Source organism: Mixophyes fleayi, chromosome 2 (assembly GCF_038048845.1).
Source record: "Mixophyes fleayi isolate aMixFle1 chromosome 2, aMixFle1.hap1, whole genome shotgun sequence".
In the NCBI taxonomy this organism is placed as follows: domain Eukaryota; kingdom Metazoa; phylum Chordata; class Amphibia; order Anura; family Limnodynastidae; genus Mixophyes; species Mixophyes fleayi.
Genome location: NC_134403.1, coordinates 190,344,023 through 190,366,187, shown reverse-complemented (window position 1 = coordinate 190,366,187; position 22,165 = coordinate 190,344,023). Strand labels below are relative to the sequence as shown.

General features: G+C 39.5%; 1 protein-coding gene across 3 annotated transcripts in view; it reads right to left on the bottom strand.

Moving 5' to 3' along the window:
* Positions 1 to 3,636: 3,636 nt before the first annotated feature.
* KCNQ4 (potassium voltage-gated channel subfamily Q member 4) overlaps positions 3,637 to 22,165 on the bottom strand; it is a 146,845-nt gene continuing 128,316 nt past the window's right edge. For 2 of the 3 annotated variants that reach the window (XM_075195166.1, XM_075195168.1), the window contains exons 11-14: positions 20,764 to 20,866; positions 11,347 to 11,478; positions 10,871 to 11,015; positions 3,637 to 6,279 (exon numbers count right to left, since the gene is read on the bottom strand). In XM_075195166.1, the coding sequence (XP_075051267.1) occupies positions 6,061 to 6,279; positions 10,871 to 11,015; positions 11,347 to 11,478; positions 20,764 to 20,866 (599 nt within the window). In that variant the 3' untranslated portion in view covers positions 3,637 to 6,060. The remainder of the gene's footprint in view (positions 6,280 to 10,870; positions 11,016 to 11,346; positions 11,479 to 20,763; positions 20,867 to 22,165) is intronic. The other variant, XM_075195167.1, reaches the window with a different exon arrangement.

Genomic DNA, 22,165 nt, shown 5'->3' with positions numbered 1-22,165 from the left:
GGGAATTAGGTGATTACCACCTCACCATTAGACCTGTGTACTATGCTGTCAGAATGAATAATTAAACCATATTCAAGAACCCATATATTGCAACCCTGTCAGGCAATAGAAGTTTTGGAATACACAGTCAGATATTAAATTACAATTTGCATACTGTAGTTTATGAGAATCAAATTCACCACTGCTGATGCATTTACAGCCGACAGACCAGTACATTATTTTTTACAGCTTGCCACATTTTAAATGCTAAGTGTCAGTCGAGCATTGGTGTTATTCTGAAAGTCCCCAAAGTTGGATCACCTTCCATTGCTTTTAAGATCCTACAGATGGCAATAGCAGCACTGTATAAATGATTCTGATATAGGACATATGTTTACTATAATATAAATGTCCAGTACATAGCCATTCACTCAAATATGTTCTCACATAAAGGATTGGCCACACAATGTTTATTATAAGACAATAGCCCTCTCCACTGCACATTGTGTGACTGCAGCTCCTTGGCACTTGAAGTCATGTCCCGCACCTTCTTCTTATTACCAATAGCCTGCCTTCATCTACTGAACAAAACAGCAAAAAGTGTTGGCCAATGAGCTTGCATTAAACATAGTATATAGACATAAATGGGGCAATAAACCCTTGTGCCAGAGCATGTAACAAAGGACCCAGTTCAACAGTATAAATTTAGTTTTTCTGAGGAAAGTCTTTGATACATTCAATGTATGTACTTTACAAGGGCCAGTAACACCAATGACTAACATTTTTATTTGTCTCAATGTCACAGACAACATAGGACTCTACAAAAGTATTCATACAGAGTTAATGCAGATTTAAAGCGCTGTTTGTAATAGCTGGAGTTTTAGTAGTATAGTGTTTAATTACAGGGTGTTTATTTTTCATCTATAATGAACAATGAGTAATACAAAAGCGAATACTGTGCTATGGGAATAGTTCTGTAGAAACAGTTCCACGGCACTTTATGTTCTATATAATTCAGTGAGATCCTGTAAAACAACATGATAAAAATTATCATTATTTTATGGTATATCACAGGTGAATTGTGATTTTTTTTTGTGGTTGCTGTGCAGGTGCTCCTGTAGAGTAACCCCACTCTCTCTCTAACATGACAGGAGGACAAGGGAGAAAAGCAGCTCGATATAGACGGATACCACCTACCCCCACAATATACTTCCTAAAAAAAGGTTTTGGGGGTCTAAAATTCCTTAAAGAAGTTGTTCAGTTCTGACAGACAGCTTCCATATACTTCTTCACAATGTCTGTAGACCATAAATGCTGAAATGTAAGTTGCTTTAAATTGGGAGATACAAATACAATTTAGAACCATATTTAAAAGTAGCGGCTTATCAGAATTGAAAATATTTGAAATACAATTTTGATCATGGAGGAGACATTTTCCCTTTGCCTACCAAACTTCCAGTCAGTAAGATAATTGATGGACACTAGAGGGAACCTTTCTGAGCCTAAACTTGCTGACAACAGAGAACAATAGTCTGCAGTGAGGTAGATAATAAGGTTACATACATACATACAGTATTTTCACTCCTATCAAGGTAAGGGAACCTTTACCTATTAGACTGACTGGTTCCTGCAAACTATGATACACAATTATAAAAAGTATCTTCAAGTTTCCTTTCTCATATCTCCCAACAGTCCCTATTTTGGTGGGACTGTCCCTATTCATAGATCCTGACAGGGGTAAGGTCTTATAAAAATGCAGGTGTGATTTGGGTGGATTGGGGGTGCTTATTTATGTCCTGATTTTGCTTTTTGAAATGTTGGGAGGTATTCTTTCGGCGTTTGGGTGAGTTTTGGTGAAATATTTTAATGGGCATATATATAAGAACGCTGTCACTGGGGACACTACTGTTAGCAATAAAATATAACTGTCTTTATATTGTGTGCTTCAGTATGAGTTGGATATGAACCTCAAATATATTTACTTTACAGTAAATTCCATTCACTCAGAATACTCTCCTGTCCTGTCCTGCAAAAATGAGTCGAAACGAGAAATCAGAGGTAATACTGGCTGTGACTTTTTATCAGTGAAAAGAATGTGTACTATTCAGTGAATGTTTGCTATTGCTTTTCGGAACTTGTTTTGAATACGAATACAAATCCAGTGATCCAGTTATGTTTCACAAGGGTCAGATAAACATTTCTCAGGGCTGGCATCAGTTTGCCATCTCAAGGCAAGGTGTGATGGGAATGAGTAGACAGCAAGCACGACTAGAGGTAAATCTGTATAAACGTTGAAGGGAAGAAATCCCAGTGCATGTTGGTTTTACCTGGTAGCTACATGCTTAGGATGTGGGATGGGGGAATTCATGCTATGTGCATGTTTTAGTAAGGGTACGGAAGACAGAGCAATACAAGGAAGCACAATGCTTTGCATATATTTAAATATTGCTTCTCCTAGAGACAGCTGTGCAAATAATATTACTGAATGATCATGGCAGATCACTCAGGTACATACACATACAGACCACGCATTACTTTCTACATTTCACTATACGCAATAGTCTGTAAATACAGCTGCGCACAAATAACACTCTCATACACACAATATTTCAAATTCCATGCGTGTACCACCAAATCTCAGAAATAGGTGTTTGTGTAAAGATATTTCAATGTAAACATATACTTTTATATGGAAGAGTCAATCGCTCCACATCAAGTTTAGAAAATAAAATAAAAACTTGTGCTATTCTGCCAAGAGAGCAGGTCAGTCGTTCAGCAGAAAGGTGGAGATAATGAGATATACAAGGCAACTTCTTTTTGTTTTCAGCAACAGTTTAGGTAGATTTACAGCATATGTTAGATGTTTTGAGAGCTTGTTTGCTCTTCTCAATAATACAGGGGCAAACACAGGATTTGTAGAGGGGGGTTTTCACATCACACCACCAGTGGGTGTAACCAGCATGCATGGGGGCATGGCTAGAATATTAGACAGTGCTTGGCTGCTCTCCAACTCTTCCTATCTCTATAATATATATGGGCAATGCTGCCTGCACTACTGTTAGGTGCACGCAGCTCTCCCTTTTCAAGCAGAGCCGTGTGATGCGGGGGCAGGGTCCAGACACCTCAATTATACGGTGCCCCAGGCTTGGAGGGGGTTTCCAGGCAATAGGAAGCCCCCCTCGGTCTGTCTATGTAATACATGCTAGGTGGGAGCAAAGGATCTAAATTATCTAAAAGATGCTGTAAATTCTCTTAAAAACCAATCAGATCCGCAGCTGCTATTTAGCATCAATCCCTAGTTTGAGCACCTCTTTGGTTGTGCCTGTCTGTGTTCAGGTATCATGTTCAAAATATAATTTATATAAAACTGGAGTACAGTTAATGGGCTGGGATGTTAACACAACCTCCTCTGCTTTTGATGAGTACATATGTGAGGGTTCCTGAGTGATACACCTGCCCTGGGACCATATACCCCAGCCTCAAGATCTGATGTACTAGGGGTCAGTTATGAACTGAACAACTTAGCATACTGCCTCTTTCACCATTCGCCCCGTTTGCTGGCATTCCCCTTGTGTACAAAACGCAGAATAAACTGTCAGATGAATGCATTGCCTACTTCATGGTGGTTTGGTCTTTCCCCCTGATTAGAATGAATTGTTTTTGTTTTTTGATCCCTATTTCCCTCATACTTGCCTACTTTTCATACCTTTACTTTGGGAGATGTAGAGGGTAGGTATGAAAGGAAGAGGAGGGTGTGACTGCATCACACCAATTGAGCATCAAGTGATGGGGCAATGCGTATAGTGATGCTAATTGGTTAATCACACTCAATGCTTATGGATGGCAAGTGGCATGATGGGGCAATTTTTGTCATCATTGCACAGACTTGGAGGCCAGGATAGAGTTAGCACTAAGAATCTCTGTGTTAATTGGACTTGTTGCATATAGGCTGGTTAGAACCACAGGACATCTTCCCCATTTATTTCAATTGTTGCATTTATAGATTTTGTGCTTTTGGACAGAATAGTTTAACTTTACATCTAATGCAGTGTTAATAACTCTACTTTTCAATACATTTGTGCAGTGAAAAAATATCTGTGCAATAATTCAAATTATAGAATGTCTGTAAGTTTGCCATATCTCCATCCCTTGTACTACATTTCAATATCTCTTATGCATAACGTAATGTTGTTGACTTTTGTGCCTTCTAGTCGACTCATTATCCTAAAAAGATATGATCACATAATTCTCTTGCTCTGTGCTGACAATGGTGTATGACCCCTGACATGTAAGAACTCATGACCCTGACATCTGAAAGGCAGTATAAATGCAGAAAATGGGAGAATAATGTTTACATTTATTTCCTAAGTAAAACATAGCTCAGGAAAGGACAACAGCGCTCTGTTCTGTGCTGCATCAAAAATGAAGGAATTTTGTTTCACTGGAATTCTCCTTTAAAGTCAAACTAACTTTATGTATTCTGATTACGGTGCAGAGGGTGAGAACTGCATTATTTTGTCTTTTTGCTGAGAAAATAATTAACAAGTTTCTCACACCATGCTGCCATGTCTCTGTGTGAAAGTCCATTTCATGACTTGAATGAATAACCAGTTTTGCTAGCGACAATGTATGGACCTTCACTCTCAGTATTTACAGCACAATGCCACCCACTATGACTAAGATCAACAAAGCAATTTTCTATATAGAAAAGCTGAACTTGTGTCATAGAAGTCACATCCTGTAAGTCACTATACCTACCTATTTATCACTTCCACATGTATTTCTTATATGACATCTTAAAATAGGTGTTTTCACTCCTGGGTTCTAGCTCCATTACATGTCCACTGACTGACGTATCCTGAGACAGTTTTTGTACTATCAATTTGCATATATATATATATATATATATATATATATATATATATATACACACATATACACACAGGGATGGGCGTCGTTATCAAGAAGGTTTGAGAACTATGTTTTCCAAATAAGAGGGTAATGGAGACAGAAAGAGAGACAGAGAGACAGAGAGAGACAGAGAGAGACAGAGACAGAGAGAGAGAGAGAGAGACAGAGAGAGAGAGAGAGAGAGAGAAAGAGAGAGATGACAGAGAGGGAGGGGGAGGGTGAGAGGAAAGAGAGAGGGAAGGGCAGAGAGAGAGGGAGGGGAGAGGGGGGGAGAGGGAGAACCAAAGTGTATGCTGAAATCATTTAAAGCATTTGTTTGTATATATTTACACAAACACCACATTGACTACAGTTATACTAAGAATCCAGTCATCTCAACAAACACCCCGACAAACCACACACTTCTATAAAGACATCAGTTTGTCATCAGACACAAGTGCAGACGTCCATTCAGTTCACACCATCAGATCTTCCACTCCAGCAGGTGAAGTTCTTCAGTATCTGATTTGGAAGATGTCCATCTTCTACCTCTGGAGATGAAGTTTGTATCACTGAAATCCATGCATTTGTCTCACCGTCAGGGCTGAGCAAAACATCTCATTCAACAAAGAGACCATTAACTAATACGCTGAAGTTTCATGTGCACCAGTGCACCTGCTTCCTCACACTCTGGAGATGAAAGATAGGCAGGAGCAGCATCTGCATAATAAGATCTTTGAGGCACTTTCTAGAGGCTAAGTGTTATAAAAATGGCACTCGCCAACTTAGCAAGACATTGAAGCAAGAAAGGACAATGTAGAAAGTTCCTGTGTTCCTAATTGTGGCCACAGTGTAGCTCATTATTTTGACCTTGTAACCTGACATCTCATTCACTTCACACAGAGACCGATGACACAAAGTCCCTCCTTCTAATGGCAATGTGACACAGAGAGAATATATGGCTTGTAAAGTCCTTTCCACCTCTGTGACCCTACCAAGTAATCTCTGTTTCCAGAGGAATCAAGGTAAAATTGCATAAGAATAATCTATGATCAGTCTTTCGTAATATGCGGATAGTAATAAAGTCAATCCAGCCATGAAATGGTGTGTCTGTGCCTGTAACTGTTATAGAAAACAGCCACCATCCCGATTACCAATAAAGAAACAGAAGACAAGAGTGCCGGATGTCCTTCATTCCATGTTGGTGCTATCGGATCGGGAAATGTTAAGTGTTTGCGCAGACACCGATATATCACCTTGATCCACAGGGCTATGGTAATCAGATGTCATATCCTGGTCTATTAATGGCATTTGCATGGAGGACATTGTAAAGGAGCTGGTAGGGCCCTTCCTTAGACATTGGGTGTAAAACCCAAGAATGACATCAAGTTTTTCTTCAATTGACTGGACCTGCAGAAGAAAGATTTAATTTAATGTTTGGCACCAACTAGAGGACAGCAGATAATTAAATACAAGCTTAAAGTCAAAGCTGCTCTGTCTGCATTATCAGATAACAAGGCAAAGACCCTCGTGGATCCCTGTGATGCACTCCTGTTGAAACTGAGTGACTGATTTGCAGTATCGAGTGGAGCAGAGTAAATTCTATCATCTGGTTATTTACTAACATTGGATCAGATATTCATACAGGTCGTAATAATGACAATCTCAATAAACAACATGTATTTTCCTCTTTGCAGAACAGTTTCATCTGATTGATATTTGGGCAGTTTACATAAGCTGCCCTTTAAGTCATACTACAATATTTCAATTGGGTTAAGAACTTTGACTGGTTCATTTGAAAATACAAGATTTTGTCTGCGTCAGTCATTATGTAGATTTTCTTATTGTTTCTGTACTGCATAATCCACATTTTGTTAAGTTTTAACACACATCTGGGAAACCTGACATTACCCTGTGAAATTTGCAGGATTCATTAATTGACGTCCTCTAGATTAAAAGCAGCTGCAGACCATGGTTGCCAACATTTGAATGCAAATGCCAAAGTCACATTAATGCTGGGCAGGAGCATGTATGCAAATTATGTGCAGGCTTTATTGATCTAAGTGCACTCCAACCTGTATATTGTGGTGAAATGAGGTATTAATATCACCTCACACCAGTTTCTCACATAGGGGCCTATTTATCAAAGATCTCCCGCTGTTTTTGGGAATTTACCACTAAATTACTATGTATTATTGCAGCATCACAGTAGATATATCAGATATCTGCTGCTTTGCTTCTCTCATTGTTTTACTGAGCACTCCCCATAACAGTGTATGGGAAGTGCTCAGTAACGCTATGTATCAAGGACTGATACTTGCGCACAGGGAATGAATGAGAGGTGAGCAGCACCGCAAAGAGAGGAAGAGAAGAATCCAGTGAAAGGTAAGTGAAACACTTCACAGGAGCAGCTGTTCATCGGAATGGCTGTTCCTGTGTTGATTTTTAATACATATGAGAAACTTTTCAATCCGCATCTATGCGATGAGGATTGAAAAGTTTCTACAGAAAAAAACGAAGGGTCATAAATAGACCCCATACTGAGGACTATAAAAACATATACTCTTTCTAGCCCTCTGGTTCCCCATATTTGTCAGTCATATTTATACTTGTATATATTCTATTTTGTACATAGTTAAAATGTCTGCTAGCATGGTTTTCTTATCTTGCAGACTAGTCCATTGTTTCATCCTAGGCAAAAGGATTATTGTCGACCAGTCCTGCATGAATGTACATCACACCAGGAGGTCTCATGTATTAAGATAGGAAAAAGGTCCACAGATAGAGCTCTATGTTTAATTACAGAGAACTGCATTGTGTATTTAAATGTAATGTGTCTGGATTGTGATCTCTCCTATTTCAACAAACTCTGCTGTGTAGCCATAGAACAATATCTATCCTTAATTATATCAAGAGTTGCTCATCTGCTCCTTTTGTCTGTATGTTTACCTGTGAAAAGGTAAACACAGAAAAGGACAGTTCATTAAATTGCTGATGAGGTCATTTTTGGGCTTAAAAGAGAACTCCAGAGGACAGCAAATTTGCATTCACTACCCAGTGATAGCTGAGGTCAGGCTGGCGTTGAGATCCAGATCTCTGTCCTGACAGGAAAGGGACAATCGGTTCCTGGAGTATTGCCTTTGCTCTGATCTACCTCTCCAGGTCTTGGGGAGCTGTGTGTCCGCCAAAAGCGGAGTGACAGTGACTCAGGACCAATGCTTTGCTGGTAGCCTCAAAGGAGAGAGAGGGAGAAGCCTGGATGGATAGACAACAGTCCCTGAGAGTGGCTAGAATACTGGTGAGGTGTTTTATACCCTGTACATTATCTGTGCCAGACTGTAGTGTTATTTCCTGCAGGTTATTATTCAAATATGTTTATTGCTGTTTGGTGGCACCATTTTGTTAAATAAACGTATTTCTTTTATTTCAGATATTTGCCTGGGTAATTTTGAACCTTGGATAGGTATCGGGTAGGCCAGCTGTGCAGCACAGAGGGTTACATTAAACCCGGTATCTTCACATATATTATACAGCCAGTTATACAGGTATAGTGCAGCTGGAGGGTATATTATATATTATAGTATATATTATACAGATATACAGGTAGATTACAGCTGGAGGACATATTATACAGCCAGTTATACAGATAGAGTACAGCTGGAGGGTATAGTATATATTATACAGTCAATGATACAGGTATAGTGCAGCTGGAGGGTATAGTATATATTCTACAGTCATATTCTACAGTCAGTCATACAGGTATATTACAACTCTAGGGTATATTATATATTATACAGTCAGTGATACATGAATAGTACAGCTGGAAGGTATAGTATATATTATACAGTTATACAGGTAGAGTACAGATAGAGGGTATATTATATATTATACAGTTATACAGGTAGAATACAGCTGGAGGGTATATTATATATTATACAGCCAGTGATACAGGTAGAGTACAGCTGGAGGGTAAAGTACATATTATACAGTTATACAGGTAGAACACAGCTGGAGGGTATATTATATATTATATAGTTATACAGGTAGAATACAGCTGGAGGGTATATTATACTATATATTATACAGTCAGTGATACAGGTATAGTACAGTTGGAGGGTAAATTATATATTATACAGTCAGTGATACAGGATTAATACAGGCCAGGTGGTTTAATATATATAATATCTTGTGCCCTGTCCTCTCTTGTCTTTTTCAGCATCTGCCTAACAAGAAAGGGCTAAAGGGAAGGGAAGCAGTCAATGTTTGCTTTGATATGGAATAAACCAAATTTATACTAAAGGACTACAAGTTTTTAGAGTAGCCCAGTGAAGGTTGTTTTATTTATGTGTTTATTGCTCCTAATTATAGAACTTGAGCCAGTAAAAGGGTGATATTCTTACAGCAGTCAGCTCTACAAGTAACGCCACATATTAGTAGCTCTTTATCAGTATGCCTAATAGCTGTAACAAGGGATGAGATTCTTCTGTTGGGATGCAGTGTTTAAATTTCTTCAAACATCACTTCTCATTTATGTCAAAAGTGCTATTTTCAGCTTATCATTCCATGGAGCGTCGTTAAAATAGCCTTCATCCAATAGAGCAGCTTTTTTTTCCGTAGTATGCAAACATGCACACTGCACTTTTTTTGTGTTTTTGTCATGGTGGACATTTGATTAATGTAATAAGTACAGTACAAAAGTAGCTTACAGCTCCATCGCCAGTACTCTCATCAGAAAATATACGTTGTTGTGAGCTGTTTCTTACCCACAACAACCTCCCTCCTGTATATTAGGCTGCTTAGTGCTCCTAACTCGTAAGGAAAGCTGACGGTCGATAGAACCTTTATATGCGGTTTGGGACTTTGGGTATGATTCAGCATCTGTCCTGGGAACAGGTGGGGAAAAACATATTTTACTATATAAGCTATGGCAAAACATTCACCTTTTTAATAAATAACTAATACCGCAATGCTCCTCTGGTGACAGGTCCATTGTAATAATTTACTAGTGGTAGTCAGACTAATTAATGTTAGTAAATAACAATAGCACGGGTAATTTAAGAGCCAGGAAAAACTGTGAATACTTGTTGAAACTTCATTTGCATTCACTTGAGTGTTAGGGGATACTAGGGGTGTCTTTATTTTAGGTGTCACTTTTATACATTTTAATGTCTTTATTACATTGGTATTTGTACCTACAAATGTGCTTTTTGTTTTGGCTAATGTCTGATGTCTGTTATGTTTGTAGGCATATAAAAATCACACTGTTTTACAAGAGTAAAAAGGCTCTGTGAGTACCCCTAAACTGGGAACCCATAAGGTTCTATTAAACATCTTATCTCACAGAATTCAATATCCTTTTCAATTAAGAGGCACATTTCTATGTTCAATACTATCTTCATGCTGTAAATCAGGTACTTACCAATACATGCATATTTTTGAGGTTTGCAAATAACCCTATAACGCTAACCAGTCTTTTCCTGCACTGAACTTATATCTAGAGCGTAGCCAATTAAAATCAAAATATCACTAGCTTTTCACCCTGTGGTTGAGTGAGCTACTGTATGTTCAGTAATTCACACAAAATGTTTGTTGAATGGTGTTTAATGTTATCATATACTATTAAGCTTTGTTCTTACATAATACAGGTATTACCAACCCATTAGTTTGGAACATGTTCTATTAAAGTGTATTTTCAAGTCATAGTTTCAAGAGAACAGTTTACATTGCACAGCATGTGATCATATTGTTTGGCTTCAAACACAAATACAGAGAAAATACACACACATTTCTTTTCTTCAGGCTAGTTATATTTTGGATAGGCACCTGGAAGTCATTTTTATTGTAATTCCAGTGGTATCCTACATAATGTGCTAGAATAGTAAGAGGTTATTGCTGCACATGATGGTGAGCAGCATTTCTGACCATAGCATTGTGCTCCCATTCAGCTAATAATTGTGTTTCTGAAAATGAGAGATAGAGAGATATATAACAGGTTGCTCACCTGCCTCTCTACCTTCACCACTCTTCCCATCATGCTCATCTCATCAGCTGCATCTGCTTCACTTCCAATAGGAGGAAGCTTCTCCCCTTTCTCACGTGGCTTCTTCTCCATGGGGATAGGGCCCCGCCCAATGATCTGGTCCACACTGAAAGTTTAGACCCATATTAGTTCAATAAGTAAAATTTGTAAATCGCAGTTAATGGTCAGATAAATTAGATGTGCTATTAAAATGCAAATCAAATCAGCTCATGAACTATAATTATGAGATCTTATATGGACATAGAACCAACAGGATGTGTTTTCTCAGGGTGAATAGTTTACATCACAATATTGTATTTTACAGTGTACCATTGACTGGCAGTGCATGATCCCCAATGCACAATGAACTACTAGCCAGCGCTACAAGCAGTCATATACTGTATATAGCATAGTCCTGGCCAGCAGCCCGGTTATTTATTGTACAGTGTACTACTAACCGGCATTGCAGACTCTTTATTCGTCCGAGCATGTCCAGATGGCCTGCGGAGTACTGCTCAATAACGTCCTTTACGTCATAGGGACGCAGGGTCTCCTTGAATTTTCTCTTGGCCACCAGGAACTTCAGGATCCTGCATACGATGGACGATATATCAAATTAAAATACACTATCATAAAATATCTCTAAACGTGTCTATTTAAACTTATATTCTATTTAGCTGATTTCTATAAGATTATTTTATTCATATCCAGTTAGGGATGGGGTTTGGTCATTATTTAGTATTACAAATGCAAGCAAGTTGCATGAATTTTGTTTAGTAACACACATCCAACAAGTCCCTGCCTGATTTTTAATGTAGCAAACATATCCCTTCCTGGTCAAATGATGTACAATATTATGCCCTTTATGGTGGATAGTGTACAACACAGGTCAAGTCATGGAGGATAATGTACAAAACAGACCCTATTATCTGATGGCTAGTGTACAATTAATCCTTTCTTGGGAGTCTACTTTATTCACTTTCTCACTGGGATTTTGAGTTGCTATCAGATTTTGCTATTATCGACAGGTAGATCTCTATTCCCTGTCCTGCACTCCAATTGCTGTACAATGGAGGTAAGTACAGTAACGCAATTGCACAATTTGAAAGTGGGGAAACATAGCGGCAGATTCAACTAGCTGTAAGGTCCTGTAGGAACCACACAAAATGTGTGTCTATGCATAAGAAACATCTCTCATATTTTGCAAAATGAGCAAAAATTAGTAACAGAAACATCCTACGGGACCTCGCAGCTAATTGGATCTCCCCCATAAACTTAATTGACCCGTAACATGTACATTAGCATATAAATCATACTTTGCTATAAAGCAATGGCTATCCAGGTGTTGTGAAACTACAAGTTCCACATTACCCTGCCAGATATCGACTGACTATCTTCTGGCAAAGCATGCTGGGACTTGCAGTTTTACACCACCTGGAGAGCCCCTGGTTGGCCAGACCTGCTCTATAGCAAAGAATGATTCTGAACACAGCACACACAGCATATATGTCTAAAATTGTGATGAGGCAAGATCTTATGTTATAACTGAAACAGTACTAAGAAGGAGTCTAAGAAGTTACATAATCTGACTTCAGCAGCTCTTCACAACATTAAAGACAGGAAATGGTGCAGACTGAGCATAAGAGTACATAGCAAAGTGTGATTTACATAATTTTTCCATTTGAGAAATAAAATTATGACCAAATTCAAATGTTAAATCTATTAGTTTTTCCTTCATTTACTTTCTGCAAATTGTTCATGATTGGTAAATTACAACATACCCCACTTTTTATGCCCCTCTCTCTCACTACATATATATCTCCGTATAAGGATATTTTTCTCATATCCTCCATTTGGGCAGTTCTTAAACAGACAGATTTAGAGTTAGAGTGTAAAAATAAAGCTGTCCAGTATTTGTGTGCTATATGCAAAAGCAGCCAGTATTATCCATGTATGGAAAGTAAAAATGTATTTGTACCCCTTACATTGCAACATGGTTTGTCTGGGAGCAAATATGCTCCTTGTTTTGCTGTAAATGAGGCACACGTTTTCCACCTGCACTCCCCACCCTAATTTTTAGTTTAAAATTTCCAGCCTTCTAACCTTTTTTCCCTTAAGCCCAGTTCCCTAATAACTGAGGCACAGGTGGCAAGGCAGGAGGGCAACGGCCGTCAACCCATCCAAAACCAGCAACTAGTCCAGGGAGCTCGTCTTCAAGCCATGTGTCCTGCCTCATGTCATCCTAGACACCCTGCGCATTGTGCAGCATGACCTGGAGCCAATGCGCCACATCCTGACAGCAATAACGCCATTGTCCAAACTGTTGGCGCCACAGGGTCATTCCAGACCACTGTGGGTGTCGCGGCAGGGAAGTTCCAGAAATCCTTCCCTTGTGTGCTGTAGGTTCTTCAGCGGGTGTTGTCGCGCCTCAGGCAATTCATCCATCTGCCACTTGATGAGGAGTTCCTTGTGCCCATAAAGCATTAGTTTGCCACCATCATAGGGGCAGTAGATGGGACACATGTAGCCCTAGTCCAGTGGGGGTGGGAATGCTTTGATTTATTTGAGTTTGAAGCATTTCCACTTGATAAATGTCCAGGATATGTGTGACCCGTCTCTTCAGATTCGTGACCTGGTCGCTGTGTGGTCAGTGAGTACACAAGACTCCTTTGCCTTCCGGCAATTGCAACAAATGTAACAAGCACCTATTCATGGTTGCCAGGGCAATAGGCATGCCTACACTCGTATTCACAAGTGCCAGCATGTTCTGATACACAGAGGCCACTGGTGCCATATAGGTGAACAAAGTAGCATAACAAAAAGGGGGACACATATTATAAGGTACATTACAACCACCACTACACAACCAACACTGTATTGTTTGATAAAAAACAAACAAGGGTAGTCAGTAATACACGAAAGAACGCTTGATAGCTGCAAGACAATGTTCCTATGCCATTCAAATGCATAGCACTCACTGCCACACGTAGCGCACGAATATTGTGCTCATATAGGTGGATGTGCCTTCACCTTCTTCGCTCCCTTTCTCCTCGACCTCTCAGCGGCCTTTGACACCGTTGACCACCCCCTCCTGCTTCACACCCTTCAGTCCATTGGCCTCTCCGGTACCGTCCTCTCCTGGTTCACCTCTTACCTTGCCGACATTTCCTTCTCTGTTTCCACCTCTGATTCTCTCTCCCCTTCTTCCTCCCTTCCAGTCGGGGTCCCTCAGGGCTCTGTCCTTGGACCCTTACTATTCTCACTATACACCTCTTCTCTGGGTGCACTCATCAGCTCCTTCGGCCTCAAGTACCACCTTTATGCTGATGACACTCAACTCTACCTTTCCTCTCCTGATCTCTCTCCCTCCCTTCTTTCCAGGGTATCCGCATGCCTCTCTGCCATCTCCTCCTGGATGTCCTCTAGATTTCTTAAACTCAATCTTGCTAAAACTGAACTCATTGTCTTTCCTCCCTCTCGTACCTCCTTCCCCTCAGACCTCTCCATCACTGTTGACAACTCATCTATCTCCCCTGTTCCCCAACTCCGCTGCCTAGGTGTCATCCTCGACTCCTCTCTCTCCTTTGCCCCTCACATTCACTCTCTCGCCAAATCCTGCCGTTTCCAGCTTCGCAACATTGCCCGCATTCGGCCCTTCCTCTCCAAGGATGCCACCAAATCTCTCGTCCACTATCTGATTATCTCCCGCTTGGACTACTGCAACCTTCTCCTTATCGGCCTCCCCCTCTCTCATCTCGCTCCCCTTAGATCTGTACTTAACGCCGCTGCTAGGCTTATTTTCCTCTCTCGCCGTTCCACCTCTGTATCCCCACTCTACCAAGCCCTTCACTGGCTCCCCTTCCCCTACAGAATCCTTTTCAAGCTCCTCACTCTGACTTACAAGGCCCTCGCCAACTCCACTGCTCCCTACATCTCTAACCTTATCTCTATTCACACTCCCTCCCGCTCACTGCGATCGTCCAACGATCGTCGCCTCTCTTCCCCTCTGATTACCTCCTCTCACGCACGTATCCAAGACTTCTACCGCGCCGCTCCCCTCCATTGGAACAAGCTCCTCCGCTCCATCAGAACTTCCCCTAATCTGTCCTCTTTCAAACGAACATTAAAAACCCACCTTTTCCTTAAAGCCTTCCAGTCTCATGCCTAAACTCCCACCGGTCGGCTACCTCTCTTTCTCATCCCTTCTTTCCTTCTCCCCCTTCCTCCCGTCTCTCCGTCTCATCCATGTGTCTGTCTGTCTTCCCCTCCCTTTAGATTGTTCGCTCCTTTGAACAGGGCTCTCCTACCTTCTGTTTCCATCACTTTTAACTGCGCTCTCCAGCTACTCAGCTCACCTCCTCTCAGTCCCTCTGCCCTCTGTCTCCTCTCACTTCTCTCCGCTCCCCTCAGTGACTCTCAACCTGTCATCCATGCCCACCCTCTTGGGCCATAGTTACCTGCCTGTACTCACTTTTCCCTCCCTCCCTCTCTTTCATGCTGTGCCTGAGCTCCCAGAGTTATAGTGCTTACTGTTACTTGTACTGTGCTGTTTCACCTTGTACTGTGCCATTGTTTGTCCTTGTACGGCGCTACGGATACTTTGTGGCGCCCTATAAATAAAAATTAATAATAATAATAATAATAATAATGTGCACCACAAGGCAGTGTGCATGTAACACCTGTTAATCCTGAAGTCATGAAGCAGCATATGTGACGATCCGTGTCTTGTTGACTTCGAGATTACGCAGCGGACAGTTCCGCCCGAATGCACACTGCGCTCAGTATGCGTGTCTTAAGGACTCAGGCCCTGTATGTATAATGCTTATAAAGCTTGTAAAGGGTAATGTTTTTAATGTGTCATCTAGAACACCCTGCTTAATCTCTGTTACTACAATATAATATACAGACACCAGAATAGTTGGACTCCGAAATTAAAGGGAAATCTTTTGGGAATGCATAAAAAAACTTCTTAAGGAAATGGAAGGTCACATTAAAAAATATGCTATCTGTATTAGCATTGAGGAGTCTATGATATTCCATATCACAAACGCTCAAATCCAATGAGTCATTGTGAGTACTCTTTTAGCCGCTGTAGTGCCATCTAATCTGTTTGCTGAATAAAAAAATGCCACCTAGGATCTCTCTGGGAATACTGCTGCCTGTCTAGGATTCGGAACTCAGTGTACCTTGCATTTTGCTCTGTGCCCTGGATTGGACTACTGTTGCTTGCGAGATTTTGCTCAGACTTTGTCTAACACATCAACACCTTTAAATAATTGTCTGTCAAGCCTCGTGTAATTAATTTAAAACTCCGGATATAGAATCTGTAAAAACATTTAAAATAAAAAAGAAATTATTTTGCTTGATTTTGGTGAGGGATAAACTGGCCAGTAAATGTATACATGCCGATACTTAGTCTATAACTGCATTGGCTATTTTATTTATTCTGTGATTAAGGAGATACTTGCTGAAGAAGAGATTTTCAGGAGCTCAATTTGCTTAGATCCTACCTTCCAATCTCCCATATTTTCAAAGCCTATTTAACCAAAAGATGCCAGGAAGGATTGTATCCAGGTTGGTCCACCAAGACTAAGGGCTAGATTTACTAAACTGCCTGTTTGAAAAAGTGGAGATGTTGCCTATAGTAACCAATCAGATTCTAGCTGTCATTTATTTAGTGCACTCTACAAAATGATAGCTAGAATCTGATTGGTTGCTATAGGCAACATCTCCACTTTTTCAAACCCGTAGTTTAGTAAATATACCCCTAAATGTTGTTACTAAAGTGATTCTGGACAGTTCATGTACTGTAGTTTCCTAGGTCCTTTTAAGGACACCTGCCATAAGCTTCAGGGTAATGCTTGGAATTAACTGATTTTAAGGAGAGTTTGTTAAGTGAAGTCATTTCTTCCCCCAAGAATTACAACAATTGTCTTGGTAAAATGAATACAAGCAAATATTTTAATTGTACTCAATTTTTCTTATTAGCACAGGAACCTTTAACAACCAAGTCCCAATCCCATGAAGGTTAATTCTGTGAATGGCAGACATATTGGTTTAGGCTTGGTTCTCTGGAAAACCAGTTCCTTAACACAGCAAATATAACTTATTCCATCAGGACAAATTGTTACTGTACTGTTGTTGTTATTGTAGGTTAAATCACCCTTATGCCCTGCAATCTTCATGGCCAGGAAGTGAGTTCAGAAGACAGACAGACTTGCTTTTTTTACTGAGAATGTTTTTTTTGCCCCTTCAGCCCAAACTACTGATACTCTTATATAAAGTTCTGATCTGGAAGATTTATGTAGCGAAAAATAAGCTGAATCTCAACCACCTCACTGAGAATTCAACTGTGCTGTAGCATTGCAACAGGATACTTTTCCTACCTGGAGAACACTGTACAATTATACAAGCCTGAGAATAATGCACTTAAAGAATACATAGAAAAAAGTCTCTCAGGGCTTCATCAGGACTTAAGATGGCAAAAATTGAATTCCAAAAAGTTGAGACTTCCTGGGTCATTATCTATCCCGAGGGAGTCAAAACGATGGAACTTGTTGAATTGGATGGATTGTTCCTCACTCACTCAACAAGTTCAAACATGTATTTGGTTTGCCAATTATTATAGGCTTTTCATACATAAGTTTAGTCACCTAATCACCCTGATTACTGCCCTCGCAAAGATAACTAAACCTTTTGCTTGCAACTCTGTGGCTCAAGCTGCTTTTGATCATTTAAAGCACTTCATACATTGAAGAATGTTTGGCTATCAAAAAATCCATAGAGGAATAGCGACACTTGTTATAGGGATCTCGACACCCAGTCGGTATCTTAATGGACCATGAGAATCTTGAGAATGCCAAATGTCTGACCCGTTGGCAGGCTCACAGAACTTTGTTTTAATGTTGTTTCATGTTTAAAATGTTCTATCATCCTGACTCAAAAAATATTTTTTATTCAATGAAGAATATTGTCCTGGCCTTCAGACCAATAGGAATCCTCTGAGCGTCACAAGTCAATCATATCACCTTCTTAAATAATAGCCTGGCACTATAAGTTATTTTTGACATAATCTCAGTGGTCTGAACAATTTCTTCCAAAGTAACTACAGGCAAATTATTTGTTCCAATATCTGTTCATTCTTCACTACTTTTGCAGGATCATGCATCCTAGACTTTAGGGCATCCTGGGAATCACAAAACTTTGAACCTCATCTGGACAGACTTTTGTTGACTGAAAATGAATAGTGATATGTCATGAACTGCTTGTGACAAGTGTAACCATTGAAAAATCCTTGTGCAAGCCCTACAATATTATTACAACCTTTGCCTAGTCCTCTTAAACCTTTCACTCATACTCATACTTCCTAGCTCCTGAAGGTAACACAACTATTAGTAGTGGTTGACAGATTTTCAAGGCCCTACAGAAAATGACTCATGCTCAAAAATGGTCAACATCTTCATTACAGAAGTCGAGCGTTTACATTGTTTCAGATACAAATTGTTCCTAAATTTTGGTGAAAAATCTTGCAAGCATTTGTGCATAAATTTCACTCTCAGTTCAGTTACAAACCCTCAAAGCAATGGATACACATAATGATATAACCATGAAATTGAACAATACCTTTGGATGTATACTATGCCATTTGTTGTCATGGAGCACTCAACGACAATGAATGGCTAAAAAAACTTTTGTCTAATTTATCTATATTGGGGATACAATGTTTGTTAGTACACAGAATATTTTCACACTAGCTAAGCACACTGTACTTTAGGATGTATGTCAGACAATTGGTTGACTCTCTTGTCCTGGACGGAATACTAGAGCTGGTTCATTAACTGAGTTGTCTCTTGTCCAATGTTTTTCAATCACATAGCTTATGCATTATAGTTATTGATTCCTCAGTGCATGCTGTGGACACCTTTGTTCAGAACATCTGACAAATTTGGCTAAAAGTACAAAAAAAAAATCTCTCTTTATCCAAGTCCAATCAAACCAAATTCTCAGAGAGAAAAACTAAACTTAACTTTAAGGCAAGACAAGAACTTCAACCATGAATATTCATCTGCAACTTACTTTTTGAAAAGTAGCAACAATTTACATTGGTTAATATAGGATTTCGCTCACTGTCTTTTAGACTGGACCTTCCTAAAGTGTTTACATACCTCCTACATTCCATGCTTTACTCTTGAAGCCTGTAATCTCATGCATTCATGTCTATTTTTTCTTACCCACCTCCTCCAGTTCTATTCAAGTGTAATGAAAAATTGATTCCAGACATACTCGTGGAAAATCAGGATGAGTATAAATGGAAAGGTTATGACCCAAAGAAGATTCTTGAATTTACGCCCAGAATACTTATTCTCCAAGGCTCTTGAGAAACCTCCATAGACAACTGATGCAAAAACTTGCATCAAATGTCTGGTGACCATTTTTTGCCACTCTTGTCAGACTCTGCCCTTCCTATTCCCCTATCACCCATGCTCTATTATAGAGCCTGTGGGCACTTGACGCCCTATTCAGTGTTTCCTGAGGTGCCTCGCTCTTTGTCTCCAGCCTGAAGTCATCATCTAAGATGTGTGCTTCATGCCTTGTTCTGTATACATCTACTTCTAAGCATCCGCGGCTCTCCACGCTGACAAACTGAAACTTCTGCAACAAGGTCTATAACATCCAGATGCATCAAATATTTTCTCTGTGTTTATCTAAATTAGTGGTTCCATTACATATGGTTTAATGATAAAATCTTATTAATTTACTTTTACGTTTTACTTCCTTACACTGCAAATTGCCTTGTACACACTGAATACTAATTCCTGATATCATATGGGGCAGCACGGTGAATTAGTGGTTAGCACTTCTGCCTCACAGCGCTGGGGTCATGAGTTCAATTCCCGACCATGGAGTGGAGTTTGTATTTTCTCCCTGTGTTTGCGTGGGTTTCCTCCAGGTGCTCCGGTCTTCTCCCACACTCCAAAAAACATACTAATAGGTTAATTGGCTGCTAACAAAATTGACCCTAATCTCTCTCTCTCTCTGTCTTGTGTGTGTTAGGGAATTTAGACTGTAAGCTCCAATGGGTCAGGGACTGATGTGAATGAATTCTCTGTACAGCACTGCGGAATCAGTGGTGCTATATAAATAAATGGTGATGATGATGACCATATAGGAATTATGTGGTCCTAGTGAAAGTTTGATTCAAGGACATCATTAGCACGCTGATGCTATTCAAACTGGATTATAAACAGTTTTACACTTCATTCAAGTACTATATTTAGGTAAATAAATGCATTGCATGCCATGTGACATTGATTTATAGTCCTACATACTAAGAAATAGTAATATCTGCACACATTCTGTTTGAACTAGCTTTTATGATTCTAAAGGGGGAAATATAACCTTACAGTGATTTGCCAACCCATTAATCACCCCTGAACTGAAAAGCAGAATGAATAGAGTTCTGTTTTGTCATTGTAACATTTGATATAGATCGGCAAGCAAAAATTCAATAAACATTTAAAGTAATTGCTATATATTGGTTACAGCTTCTGCTTCTAAGTGCCAGTGTTTACCCAGGTCATTTTTTTTAAGTGTGATTACTTATTTTCCTGGAAATCAGACCTTTAATACAACTAAATTAGATTGGGACTATTTTTTCCTATACTTAGCATCCAGAAGGAAATAAGTTGTGATTGTTATGGACTGAGCCACAAGTCACAGTAATGTTCTGGTTGCAATTTGAAACAAACATACAATATTCTTGAAAACTATTAGCATCTATTTTATAGTTTACAGTTTATATTTGATGTGTGTAACATATGTTTAGATATTTGCATGCACAACCATTTTTATATGTTTTAATACACTGCAATCACCTAAAAGCTCTGATCAAGGTTTTCACTGTTGGCATAACATCTTCCATAGTGAGATCACTGGCGAGTCTCTTCTCATCATTACTGTCATCTCCAGCGACCTCTGCTGGGAGAAAGCATAATGTTCACATAATTGGGAATAAGCAATTTGTCATAAAAAAAAAAATAATGAAAAAAGGAGAGCTAAACATAGCTTCCACTAAAGTGATCAAGACATTGGTAGCACTTTTGTAAAAAAAAAATAGCACACATTGGTAAGTTTGACATCTAATAATTCTAATTTTCAAAAGTGTAAAAGCACAATATAAATGTCAGTTTGTGATCTTATGCACATACGTTTGGACAAATATACCTGTGTTTACAGGTAAGAACATGGGGTTGTGGGTCACGTCTACAGCGTCCGAGTTTTGCACCTTCTGCTAGGATCTGGGCATGATCACATTTTTCCTTAACAAATGGGGGCTTAAATGCATAAATATTCATCCTTCTGCACGCCCATACAGTAAAGATATTTAATTTTGTTGGATAAGAATATTTAAATGAGACAAAGGGGCAGAGAAAGCACATTTAGGTGCATCTGCCCAACTTAGAAACCAGTGACAAAATTATTCAAATGAATAGGAGTACAGTGACATTTATCTCAGTGGCAGCTCTCACCCTGTAGTTGAGGGACAGAAGACTATGATTCCTTGTGATTTGTCCAATGCTGGATAATTATGTCAGTCTCTGATGGTGGACATAGTAAAGGGAGGTGGAGTGGGTCATTTTCAGAAATTCTTAGGTCTTAAAAACTAGATATGGTCACTTTATGGAACACTTTCTCTTGGGCATTGTCTCTATGAAGAATCTGACTTGGCCTTTGAAAAGTGGCAGGTTGTGGGGAAACATTTGTTTTTGGCGATGGGTCATTGTGTCATTCATGGGATTTGATTAAAGATAAGTAGATAATAATTTACGTTTTGCAATTAGTCTATTGTGATGGGATTTTTTGACATTTGTAAAGATTACTGCAGTTCACCTTGTTATCTTTTCAATGGTAAAAAATTATGGTATGCTTGTAAATATTTGTTTTTTGGTCATAGGGTTAATTTTGGATCTGTCTCTAGTGATAGGTTATTGGTGTTTTCCTCTCTAGTGTTGAGCCTTTAGACATTCTTTGTGTCTAGTTTACAGTCACTTTGCATTTATACATGGTTAATTGTTATTGGAGGTCATTTACAAAGCGCAAAATGACTGCTGAGCAGTGCAGAAACAGCTTTAGACCTGCTGAGGTACATAGGTTTACTGAGCAAGATGGGTGCATGTGCAGTGGGGTAACAGTTTTCACCGGCGGGTCAGCGGAGTACGGCAGAGTGGAGGTATTCCTTGTGATGTATTGGGTAGGTGCACTGATACCTATCATTTT